Genomic DNA, 12,578 nt, shown 5'->3' on the forward strand with positions numbered 1-12,578 from the left:
TTGCCTGCCTTCTTTGGACCAATCAGCCTCCACGTTGCATAGTTTAAAGGATCAACCTTCATTTTCACCACCACCAGCGTCTAGATTCCCAGGGGTCCTGTCCTAAATCCTGTCACTGCCATGATGGGCCATTGGAGTCTGTTGACCAAATACCTTCATCTCTTTATCTCAATATATCATGTTCAATTCTTCCAAGTGATCTTTGTTTATTGAACTCTGGCAGAACTAGGTTTGGGGGTGGTAGTTATTGACTGCGACAGGCTGTCGGGGGGAAGGGCAAAAAGAAGCAAAAAATGGAGCACATAGAGAGATTGTGCTGGTAATTCCACTAAAAGCTAGATTCCTTCAGGATTGACTTGATATTGATTCCACCAACCCTACTACAGAATACTGAATCTTTAATGAAGCTTTCCACATTTAATTAAGGTTGCCGTACTGCAGCACTGTTTTGTGTATTTTATCTTTGATTTGCATCATCTGTGCAGTTTTATGAACCTTTTAAATGAAAGAAAAATCTACAGTCAGACTATATATGACTATGACTATGAAATAGTCGAGGCATTACATCTCCTAATGTTGTTTAGTATTTACTTTACTTACCTCACCATTCAAGAAACAGTAGAGCAGTGCCACCACAAAACCCTTGAGAGTAGAGAAATAGTATTCAAAAGTATTACTTGTGCTTTCATGACACATATTTATTCTTTTTTACCTTTATATGTTGATGTGTATTTTTGGTTCTACCTGGAAGGAACCCACACCGAGCTCTATGAAGATGCGTGCCTCTGTCCCTGTGTTTTCTGGCAGGAAGGCAAACACCATGTAATGCATCCCGAACAGTGGGATGAGCAGCAGCGTGGACTTCGCCAGCCTCCTGCACACACACATGCAAAACACAGACACATTCTACACATGCAGATTCACTATCCGTTGTGACTTTATATTTGTTGTTTATGCATTCACACGCAGCAGCATTTATTCTGTCTCACTTGAAGTGACTGGTATCATTGCCACCAACACCAGGAGACCTAAGCTTCTGGACCAGAATACGGATTACGTTGATGAAGATCATGAAGTTCACCTACATGAAATAAGTGGGAAGCACCAAATTAGTAATCTGTCAGAATATTGTTAACATTTAACTAGAGATGGAACATTTGGCTCTTGGGCTGAAGCTTGTTTCACTCTGTTGAAGCAGACTGGTCCAAAACACTGTGTTGAGGCTTGAATCAAACCTCTGTGACCATATGACAGATAATGCTTGAGGCTTCATACGTCACAGTGAAACACTGGAAGTGAGGTGATGGGTTCAACTCTTTAGCACTGTTTCATTTGTTTTAGGGAAATGCAAAATGTTCGGTGTACCTTCCCTGCTTTGTAGTGTTGCAACAGATCTTTTGTGGCATTAAAAGTTGCCAAAAACCTTCAATCATACCTCCAAAACACTGATGTTGAAATACTTATCATCTTACTTCACAGTACAAACCTGTCATAACAATCTAAATTATGTTTTAAGTAGCCTGATAACAGGACGACACATTAAACACTAGATTTGCCAGGTGGGGTCATCCTGACTATTTCCATCTAATTTCTTTTTGAATTTTAAAAAAGATCAATTATTGATTGATTATTGGTTTGAACAACTCACACTTACTTTGTTATGTCTAAAAACTTTGATATGTTTATTATGCCTGTAGCCAGCAGAAGTTATCAAGGGGTTAGCCTGTAAAAAAATACCTGTTTTACCAGCATCTTCATAACTCTGCCTTGTACCTATTGTGCGAGCTACATTATAATCAATCTAGTCCCTTTAAGCCACTTCACAGTGGCATAATTATTGTAATTTCTGCTGCCTTTGAGGACAGATTTCTTTTGAAAAAGACATTTTTAATTCCATTAAGCATTTATACCTGGATAAACAAAGAATATTAAAAAACTGACTTTGCCTAAACGGATTGCAGCTTCTACCCTGTGAGAGGAATGCCCTTTCACCTCAAAATGACTTGATATCATTCATGAGAGGATGTTTGACAGGTTTGATAAGTAATAAATAAGTAATTTACAACAGTTAAATGCAGGAAATCACGTTTTTGCACTACCCATTCAGGCCTCCAGTAGCCTAATTATTAATCTTTTATCTAATTACAACCTCTTATATATATTTAAAAAAAATTCTTGTGAGTCTTTATGTCAAAATGTCTCTGAACAGTAAGTTTTGCTAGGCAACCCAGCATGCTGGAAAAGTGGTGTTGCATTAATTCCTACGGGGTCAAAATGACTCCATCGTGGTTCCAGTGTTAAACATTTTATTAGCAACTTGACATTTCAAAATGTTGTAGCACTTTCATGTGTGGTCAATAATTCTTAGAAGGAAGATGCTGCTGAACGACACAGGAAATCATTCCTGGCCGTGGCCGTCTCCATGCAGAACTCCTCCATCGAATACACTGTAAACACAGCAATAGTTACACCCTTTTTGCATATGCTCTTTTCTACTCTGTAATATTCTTGTCAATATTCTTGATATCTATTTATAACCACCCCTGTTAATCCTTGATATTTATAATTGAGTGATTTTTATAAATTGGTGCTATTTCTTAAATTTGCAAAATCTGTAACATATTGTATTGTTTAAATAGTTTAGTCTGTTACTGTTACTGTCTTGGAGCAACTGTAACCCACACAATTTCCCTAGGGATTAATAAAGTATTCTGATTCTTAAGATTTAATTTATCTCTTTTGTTGTGGAACTGGAATCACTGAATTGTGTGAATCATTTGGAAATTCGTGGCTGTTATAATTGCACATGAGCACTAGATGTAGACAGATACTAGTAGTATCTGTCTTTGAGGTTTTGAAGCTTTGCCTGTTTTTTCAGTACAATCAGGAAGAAGCCTCAAAGTTTCACAGCGCTTCATTCACCCGTCTCTACATGGATGTATTATTCCTTAGTATTTTCTGTTTTAAGTGTTTAGTTCAAGTTATTCTGTTTTACACTCATATAAATGCCCCTAGATTTAGTTCATTCATGTGTCAGGATTTCCTCATTTAGCTATCATTCTCTCTTCCTGTTTTATTTTGGTAGCTGTACTTGTCTGTAGTGGTTTGCATTTACTGTTACTTTCCCTGCTGTCTGGTTGTCTTGATTGTCTGCACCTGTTTTTCCCAGCTGTATCCCCTTTCCCTGATTGTCCTTCTGTGTATACATAGCGCTGTCTTCTCTTTGGTCCTTTCTGTCAGTGTCTGTTAACCTCTCCTGCATATTTCTTGCCAGTTCTGGATTTTGTTTATTCTCCCAGTGAATTTTTTGCTTCTCAGCTAAAGTAAAGGCTTGTTTGCCTGTCTTCATATGTCTGCATTTTAGTCCAAAACATTGCAATTTATGACAAAACATTGGCACTAAACATGGACCCAGAAGATCTCTGGGGAGATATGAGGATCTTTAGGATTTCCTCCCCAGTTTAAAAATCTATGGACAAGCCTCTCTCAGTGGGTTTGTCAGCTAGTAGGAATCATTTCCAGCTGTCCTGAAATGCTGCAGTCTCGAACAGTTTCAAGCGTGTGTATCTCCATGACCCAGATGGAAAGACAATTGTAGTCAATTAATCTCACCCGGCCTTATTCAGTCTCCTCCCTTACATACCCTCTAACTGTTGCTCCAGACAGCCAGCTCCACTGCAGACACCAAGCTGCCACTCACCAGTCTCAGCTCCAGCTGTTTCCCATCCACACAAGAACAACCAAATAATGGAACATTTCTGCTGAATATCCCAGATGCACCACATTTGGACACTGTAGAGCAGGGGTCCCCAATCCCAGTCCACGAGGACCGGTGTCCCTGCAGGTTTTAGATCTCACCCTGGGTCAACACACCTGAATCGAATGATTAGTTCATTACCAGGCCTCTGGAGAAATTCAAGACATGTTGAGGAGGTCATTTAGCCATTTAAATCAGCTGTGATGGATCAAGGACACACCTAAAACCTGCAGGGACACCGGCCCTCGTGGACTGGAATTGGGGACCCCTGCTGTAGAGTCTTTCATTGAAAACTGTTGTTTGGTTTCTGGATCAAGATTTACCGTTTATCACCAATTATGATGGCCAAAATCCATTTTTATGAGGAAGTTGACACTTACTGAGTTTAAGGTCATTGGTAAAATTGCAAAATGCATGTATGAGTGGTTTGAATTTGACTTTCACAGAGCGATCTAAAAATAGCAATGCTGGAAACAGTAAAAGAGAGACCAAAAAAGCCACTGCACAAGCAGATGCCCTTAAAGAAGTCGAAATATAATCAAGTAAGATTTTAGTGACTGCGCATGTGCAAGGAGAGGTTTGGAATCTAGACGTGATTCCCTTCAGTGGCAAGTCAAGGGCAAATTATATGAGTAAGAATTGAGAATTTGTACCCCAACTGTAAACACACATATACACACACCAACATATGATGCAATAAACTGAAACAAGTACCACAGTGTAAAGGCACTTTATAACACTGCAGAGAGAAAAAGTTATAATATGAACAGATAATATAATAAATTCTAGAGTCAGGAGGGATATGAGAGCTGTAATAATAGTCTTAATGAAACAAACAGAACACAATAGCAGGAAAACCAGAGAGATTCTGATTTAGTCATTTCTGTTGACCTTGTGTGCATTGACCAGGTAGAATATGACTCAACTCTCCCTGACTTGTTATTGTCGCCCCTAGTGTGAAGACAAGATAAGTGTCTGCAATAGCAGCGACAGAGTCAAAATGCAGGACTGTGCCAAGATTGAGGACTCTGATAATCCAGCAATGGCTCCCACTTTTACTGTACTCACCAGTAGTGATGCCGTTATTGGAGCTTTTATGATCCACCAGATGAAGGCCACATCTGTGTCATCCCAGCACCTGAGACACACAACAGGCAGAAATATGTGTTACCACTGGCTTACAAGGCTGTTTATAGTATCTTTGAACAATCAACAATATATATTAAGCTTAAAACCAATAGTAATAAGCTAATACATTTTTAGTACTGTGCAAATATCTTGAGCCACTCCACATTTCTTCATAGTTTGCTTCCAAGGAACCAGATTTTCTTATAATAATGTCATTTTTGAAGGTGGTATTGACTGCAGTCCTGACCATCTTCAAAATATATTTTTTTTGTTTGTTAAGCCACTTCCTACTAACATGAATCATACAGGTATAAAAATACACATAATTTATGGGAGGAACTAGTGTTGTGTTTACATATAACAGACAACTTTGCAAAAATCAATGTTATATTACAAATGGAGAGACAGACACCCTATTTACTTTTTTACACTATCCGCAGTGTGTCTTTTGTCCTGTTTTAACCTCCTCAACCCAACCTATTGCTGCAGATGGCTCTCCCTCCCTGAGCCTGGTTTTAGCAGAGATTCAATAATGTTAGGAGGGAGTTTTTCCTTCCTACTGTCACAAAGTGTTTGCTTGTGTCATCTGATTGTTGGGTTTTCTCTGTATTGTTGTAGGGTTTTTACCTTGCAATATAAAGTACATTTAGTCAACTGGTGTTGTGACTTGGTGCTATATAAATAAAACTGAATTGAATTAAACCTTAGATAAGCTTCCCCTTTAGATAATTTGTTACTAGCCTGACACAGGATGTGAGAAAAGCATCAGCCCCTTCAGTTGAGCCATCTGCTGTTAACTGACGATTCACCAGAAATGGTCTCAGTTGAATGTTGGCAGCCATTCTTAAGGAACAGAACCAGGAGAAAAGACTGAGGTATGCACAATGGCACAAGGACTGCACTGAAACTGGCAATATTAGTGTAGTGATGAATCATCATATTTCCATAAGGAGGAGGTCAGGGGAGTGTCTACAGTCATTTGTAAAACATGGTGGACGCTCTATTATAGGTGACAGAGAATGGATCAAAAAGCAGTCAATTTCCGAAGAAGAACTTTGGAGTGTTCTCAAAGAACCCCGGAAAACTAATCCTGAAGTCAAAAAAAATTACAAGAACACTTGCCAAAGAGGTTTCAATGCTAAAGAATAAAGTCATGGCAAATATTCACTTTCAAGTTTATTAGAATTGTACAAACTTGTTAGTTTTTCCTTGTATACTGTGTTTTCACTTGTATTCAAACTTGTTCCAATAACTTTCTCCAACTATTTCCTGTTTTCATTGCAAAAAATAAAGAAATGAGTCATCCTCGAGAGTTTTGTACAGCACTGTGGGTGTGAATTACTGTACAAATGAATATATTATCAAAAAGCCTTTTTTACCACAAAGACTAGATCACAAAATATGTTATTTTTGTTAAAATTTTATGTTTAGTCAAAAGTTATTTGAGCGAGTATGTGTTATTATCATTTTTGTTATTTAAACTTTCTCTAATTTGATATTGTCTTGATTTCCTGCAGCCGTTGCTCACCCTCTGTTGTCGTAGAAGTTTCGAGTTAGAATCCAAGCTGTTATGATTACCGTCGGGAGACCTGGGAGGCACAAACAGAGTGACCTGATCATTAGGAAAAGAACTAAAGTGGAGCAAGAGGAAAAACAGGAAATCACATGAAAGGAAACAGGGACATATGATAGACAGGGATGATGACAAGTGAGGTACCCACCCCAGCCAATAAGTATGTACCACCAGAAGTATTTCTTCTGGAAGACAAATGTGAGAGTGAGCAGTGTCTGCAGGTACATGCCCTCCACCAGGAGCCAAAAGTAGTTAGCCAGGATACTGAACTGGAAGAAGGCCACGGCTGATTTACAGGATGTCTGTGGGACAAAAAAACAAAAAGATTCCTGAACATCAGATTCATCTGAAGGGCTCATTTATCTACAGGGACAGCAACAATAAAAAACATCAATTTATGAGCCACAGTGATGTTCAGAATTATAAAAAAACATAAGACTTTAGTGTTACAGGGAAACATCCATTTCCCTTCACACATGCTTGAAGTCATGGGTTTTGCATTGTATTTATTTATACTCATTATAATTAATGATCAGTCTCATCCTCCTCTTACTAACACTATGTCTTTTAATATTTCTGGAATGGTTCAAATATAGTTTATTATAATGGTAATCAAACAAGACGGTCACATTTCACCTTAAACCTGCACCTCTTTAATAATCATTAGGTGGCGGTTGCAAAAATAAGTCAAGATGTATAGAAGATAATGGCCTTTAGCTTCCTCAGTAAACACTTTCCTGGTGGCTTTATGGTGTCAGTCACTAATTTTGAGTCCTACTAAATATAACATGTGCCATTAAAAGAGTGAGAGGACTCAAGTAGTAGACCAGTTTAACTTCCTTATTAACAAGCAGATGAATGAGCAACAGGGATTAGACCTCCTGATTGAGGAGGGGGAGCAATGCCAGAGTATTGTATAAATCTGCAGGTTGTTTACAAAGAAGAGGAGATGGCAATGGAGCTGCATTCCAGAGCTACCACTTGAATCAAAAAGAAGGCTAAATCATCAACTGTCATTAATATATAAACAACAGGACTTTAGAAACAAGTGAGTGACATCATAGCGGGGACCCCCATCTGTAGCTGGGATTTGAGTTTCATTAACTAATCACAAAAGACTATTCACCTGAATCTGAATCCGCCTGCAGCATCTACATTATGTGTTGTCATGTTGCTCATTTTAAGATGGCATATCTGATTAAATTTGAATTTGAATGGTCACTAAAACACACTGCATGCATAAAATCTTTTGTCAAATCTAAAAGACCAGACTTAAAAAACATGCTGACTTTGACCTCAAAGTTCTACTTCTACCATCATTTTTGGTGTTGACGAATTCTCCCACAGATTTTAATTCATTCATCGTGTCACTCTCTTGTAAATGCTCTTTTGCTATTCCAAAATGGAAACTGGCTTTTAATGGCTAATTGAAGCCAATAAATGAAAAAATTGCCTTTGTCTTAAGGAACTTATTAAATTAACTTTATTTTATACTTGAGTCTTAAGATGAGGACTTTGGGATATTTATTTTGCTTGTAAATAATATTCAAGCCTGTTACTGTTTAACTAAACATTATTGGATTTAGATTCCCTTAACTCCAGCAAAACTGGTACACTGTCTATATCTCAGAATAATTTTGATATTCTTGTCTTTTTCTGTTGCTGTGCGCTAAATGTCAGAATTCTGAAACAGCTGGCAGCCAAAATGGTGTTTGGGGAGCATGGCATCTGGGATGAAACACTCAATGCATCACAGAGTTGTTGGCTTTTGAATGTTGCAGAAATCACACCGATATGGAATTCCATAAAGGCTATGTGCTTATGTAATCCTTAAAATTTGTTAAATAATCCAGTTATGAAGCTTTGTGAATTATTTCTTTCTTTTCACTTCCACTGAGTGGTGAAAGCCATAGAGGGTTCTTAAAAGGATGTGCCTGAAATAAGGCGTTCTCGTTGGGTATAGTGAGCCTGGACCTTCTGGTCAGTTGACAGCTGGTGGAGCAAGTTAGCTGTTAGACAGGCAGGAAGGGACTTATCTGAAAACACTGGAGCACTTTTACGCCATGTCTTGATAAATCGAACAGATATTTGAAGTTTACACATCTACATTCTTGCCTATAAACATCTTAAAAGTTTAATTTGTGCAACAGAAACAGTAATATTTCAAACATTACTTGTAGTTTTCGCTACTCTGCCATTGTCACCTTTCCGGTGTTGGACAAAATGTATTCTGGGATACTTGGGTGAGTCCACTTTCTACTTCACACTATGACAGCTAAAAAACATGTTATATGCATAAAGCATATTAAATTAGACTTGTTAGCAATCTGTTGCCTAATTCCCTGTACATTTTTGAAGAGTAACCCTCAGATTGTCAAAGGAGCTTGCAAAGCGTCTGGACTTCTTTAAGTTGCTTGAAGACGTTTCACCTCTCATCCGAGAAGCTTCTTCAGTTCTAAGGTCAAATGGTGGGGAGTCCCAGATTTAAACCTAGTGGGAGTGTCCCCCCCACAGAGGGACAAAAGGACCCCTGATGATCCTCTGTTAGTGGGCGTTAAGGCGTCTGGGGAGGGAACTCAAAACTGGATTATAGATGGCAGACAGTTTGTGTCGTAAACCACCGCCTCTGTTCAAAGATGGTCGCTCACAGTGGACATAGATGGCTTCTTTCACTCCTCTTTCAAACCATCTGTCCTCTCTGTCCAAAATGTGAACATTGGCATCCCCGAAAGAGTGTCCTTTATCCTTAAGATGCAGATGGACTGCTGAGTCTTGTCCTGTGGAGGTGGCTCTTCTATGTTGTGCCATGCGCTTGTGAAGTGGCTGTTTGGTCTCTCCAATGTAGAGGTCTGGGCATTCCTCGCTGCACTGTACAGCATACACCACATTGTTAAGTCTGTGTTTTGGAGTTTTGTCTTTCGGGTGAACCAGTTTTTGTCTGAGCGTGTTGCTGGGTCTGAAATGCACCGGGATGTCATGCTTGGAGAAAACTCTCCTGAGTTTTTCTGATACACCGGCTACATAGGGGATGTTGTTGCGTCTGTCCTTCTTATCCTCCCTCGCTGGTGTCTGATCTTCTTTTCTGTGCCTCTTTGCTGACTTTAAGAACGCCCAATTAGGATAGCCGCACGTTTTGAGTGCTTCCTTTACATGCGTGTGTTCCTTCTTTTTTCCTTCAGACTTAGAGGGAACACGTTCTGCCCAGTGGTGTAGGGTCCTAATTACTCCAAGTTTGTGTTCCAGAGGGTGATGGGAGTCAAAGAGGAGGTACTGGTCCGTGTGTGTGGGCTTCCGGTAAACTTCGATGTTGAGGTTGCCATTCTCTTCAATGTGCACAGCGCAGTCCAGGAAAGGCAAACAGTTGTCCTTTGTGTCTTCCCTGGTGAACTTGATGTTTTTATCCACAGCGTTAATGTGCGCCGTGAAGGATTCCACTTCTTGTGTCTTGATTTTGACCCAGGTGTCGTCTGCATATCTGTACCAGTGGCTGGGTACTCTTCCTTTGAAAGAGCCAAGAGCCTTCCTTTCCACTTCCTCCATGTAAAGGTTGGCTACAATAGGTGATACGGGGGAGCCCATGGCACAGCCATGTTTTTGTCTGTAGAAGCCTTCGTTGTACAGGGAGTGCAGAATTATTAGGCAAGTTGTATTTTTGAGGAATAATTTTATTATTGAACAACAACCATGTTCTCAATGAACCCAAAAAACTCATTAATATCAAAGCTGAATGTTTTTGGAAGTAGTTTTTAGTTTGTTTTTAGTTTTTGCTATTTTAGGGGGATATCTGTGTGTGCAGGTGACTATTACTGTGCATAATTATTAGGCAACTTAACAAAAAACAAATATATACCCATTTCAATTATTTATTTTTACCAGTGAAACCAATATAACATCTCCACATTCACAAATATACATTTCTGACATTCAAAAACAAAACAAAAACAAATTAGCGACCAATATAGCCACCTTTCTTTGCAAGGACACTCAAAAGCCTGCCATCCATGGATTCTGTCAGTGTTTTGATCTGTTCACCATCAACATTGCGTGCAGCAGCAACCACAGCCTCCCAGACACTGTTCAGAGAGGTGTACTGTTTTCCCTCCTTGTAAATCTCACATTTGATGATGGACCACAGGTTCTCAATGGGGTTCAGATCAGGTGAACAAGGAGGCCATGTCATTAGTTTTTCTTCTTTTATACCCTTTCTTGCCAGCCACGCTGTGGAGTACTTGGACGCGTGTGATGGAGCATTGTCCTGCATGAAAATCATGTTTTTCTTGAAGGATGCAGACTTCTTCCTGTACCACTGCTTGATGAAGGTGTCTTCCAGAAACTGGCAGTAGGACTGGGAGTTGAGCTTGACTCCATCCTCAACCCGAAAAGGCCCCACAAGCTCATCTTTGATGATACCAGCCCAAACCAGTACTCCACCTCCACCTTGCTGGCGTCTGAGTCGGACTGGAGCTCTCTCTGCCCTTTACCAATCCAGCCACGGGCCCATCCATCTGGCCCATCAAGACTCACTCTCATTTCATCAGTCCATAAAACCTTAGAAAAATCAGTCTTGAGATATTTCTTGGCCCAGTCTTGACGTTTCAGCTTGTGTGTCTTGTTCAGTGGTGGTCGTCTTTCAGCCTTTCTTACCTTGGCCATGTCTCTGAGTATTGCACACCTTGTGCTTTTGGGCACTCCAGTGATGTTGCAGCTCTGAAATATGGCCAAACTGGTGGTAAGTGGCATCTTGGCAGCTGCACGCTTGACTTTTCTCAGTTCATGGGCAGTTATTTTGCGCCTTGGTTTTTCCACACGCTTCTTGCGACCCTGTTGACTATTTTGAATGAAACGCTTGATTGTTCGATGATCACGCTTCAGAAGCTTTGCAATTTTGAGACTGCTGCATCCCTCTGCAAGATATCTCACTATTTTTGACTTTTCTGAGCCTGTCAAGTCCTTCTTTTGACCCATTTTGCCAAAGGAAAGGACGTTGCCTAATAATTATGCACACCTGATATAGGGTGTTGATGTCATTAGACCACACCCCTTCTCATTACAGAGATGCACATCACCTAATATGCTTAATTGGTAGTAGGCTTTCGAGCCTATACAGCTTGGAGTAAGACAACATGCATGAAGAGGATGATGTGGACAAAATACTCATTTGCCTAATAATTCTGCATTCCCTGTATTTGAAGTATGTTGTGGTAAGGCAGAGGTCTAACAGTGTGCAAATCTGATCGGGTGTGAAGTTGGTCCTGTCCTCCAAGGAGCTGTCTTCTTGTAGTCATTTTCTGACAGTCTCCACGGCCTCCGTGGTGGGTATGCAAGTGAAGAGAGAGACTACATCAAAGGACACCATGGTTTCATCTGGATCCAGGGTAAGTTTCTGGGCCTTGTCAGTGAAGTCGGTGGAGTTCTTGATGTGGTGTGGGGTGTTCCCCACGAGAGGAGCAAGGATGGTAGCAAGGTGTTTTGCAATGTTATAAGTGGCTGAGTTTATGCTACTGACTATGGGTCTGAGTGGGACATCTTCCTTGTGGATTTTAGGAAGTCCGTAAATGCAGGATATGGCATCCCCTGGGTAAAGGCGGTGCTATGTAAGGCGGTCAATGATTTTGTCCTTTTCAAAGTCTTGAAGGCAAGCTATAACTTTCTTTTTGTAGCTGCTTGTGGGGTCTCACTTTAAGGCTTCGTAGGTATTGTTGTCACTGAGGAGAGTAGTGATCTTTGTATCTGTTGTGTTTAGGACCACGGTGCATCTTCCCTTATCAGCTGGTAAAATAGTGATGTTGTGGTCTTTGCTCAGGGAAGCGACGGCCTTCTTTTCCTGTATTGTGAGGTTGGACGGAGGGACTTTGGCACTGGAGAGGGTGGCTGAGACTTTCATCCTGATTTGCTCTGCTTCTGTCTGTGATAATTTATTAATCCGTAGGGCAGATTCTGTGGCTGTGATGAGGTCCACTATGGGCAACTGTTGTGGAGAAATGAAAAAATTGAGTCCTTTGGCTAATACTCTCTTTTCAGGTTCAGTGAGATTTCGGTCTGAAAAGTTCTTTACCCATTTTTCCTGGCTGTCTTCAGGTGTGTTTTCTTCTCTGGGTTGTGTAGGTTCAGAATGAGGAG

The 12,578-nt window shown here is 40.2% G+C and overlaps 1 protein-coding gene across 2 annotated transcripts in view; it reads right to left on the bottom strand.

Annotated features, from left to right (window-relative positions):
* ghrhrb (growth hormone releasing hormone receptor b) overlaps positions 1–12,578 on the bottom strand; it is a 90,180-nt gene that overhangs the window by 8,264 nt on the left and 69,338 nt on the right. For both annotated transcript variants that reach the window (XM_084909304.1, XM_084909303.1), the window contains 6 exons: positions 6,607–6,760; positions 6,414–6,474; positions 4,826–4,895; positions 990–1,081; positions 745–874; positions 601–642 (listed from right to left, as the gene is read on the bottom strand). In XM_084909304.1, coding sequence (XP_084765430.1) covers positions 601–642; positions 745–874; positions 990–1,081; positions 4,826–4,895; positions 6,414–6,474; positions 6,607–6,760 — 549 coding nt within the window. The remainder of the gene's footprint in view (positions 1–600; positions 643–744; positions 875–989; positions 1,082–4,825; positions 4,896–6,413; positions 6,475–6,606; positions 6,761–12,578) is intronic.

Source organism: Perissodus microlepis, chromosome 17 (assembly GCF_051167445.1).
Source record: "Perissodus microlepis isolate ML-2025 ecotype Zambia chromosome 17, ASM5116744v1, whole genome shotgun sequence".
NCBI classification, from domain to species: domain Eukaryota; kingdom Metazoa; phylum Chordata; class Actinopteri; order Cichliformes; family Cichlidae; genus Perissodus; species Perissodus microlepis.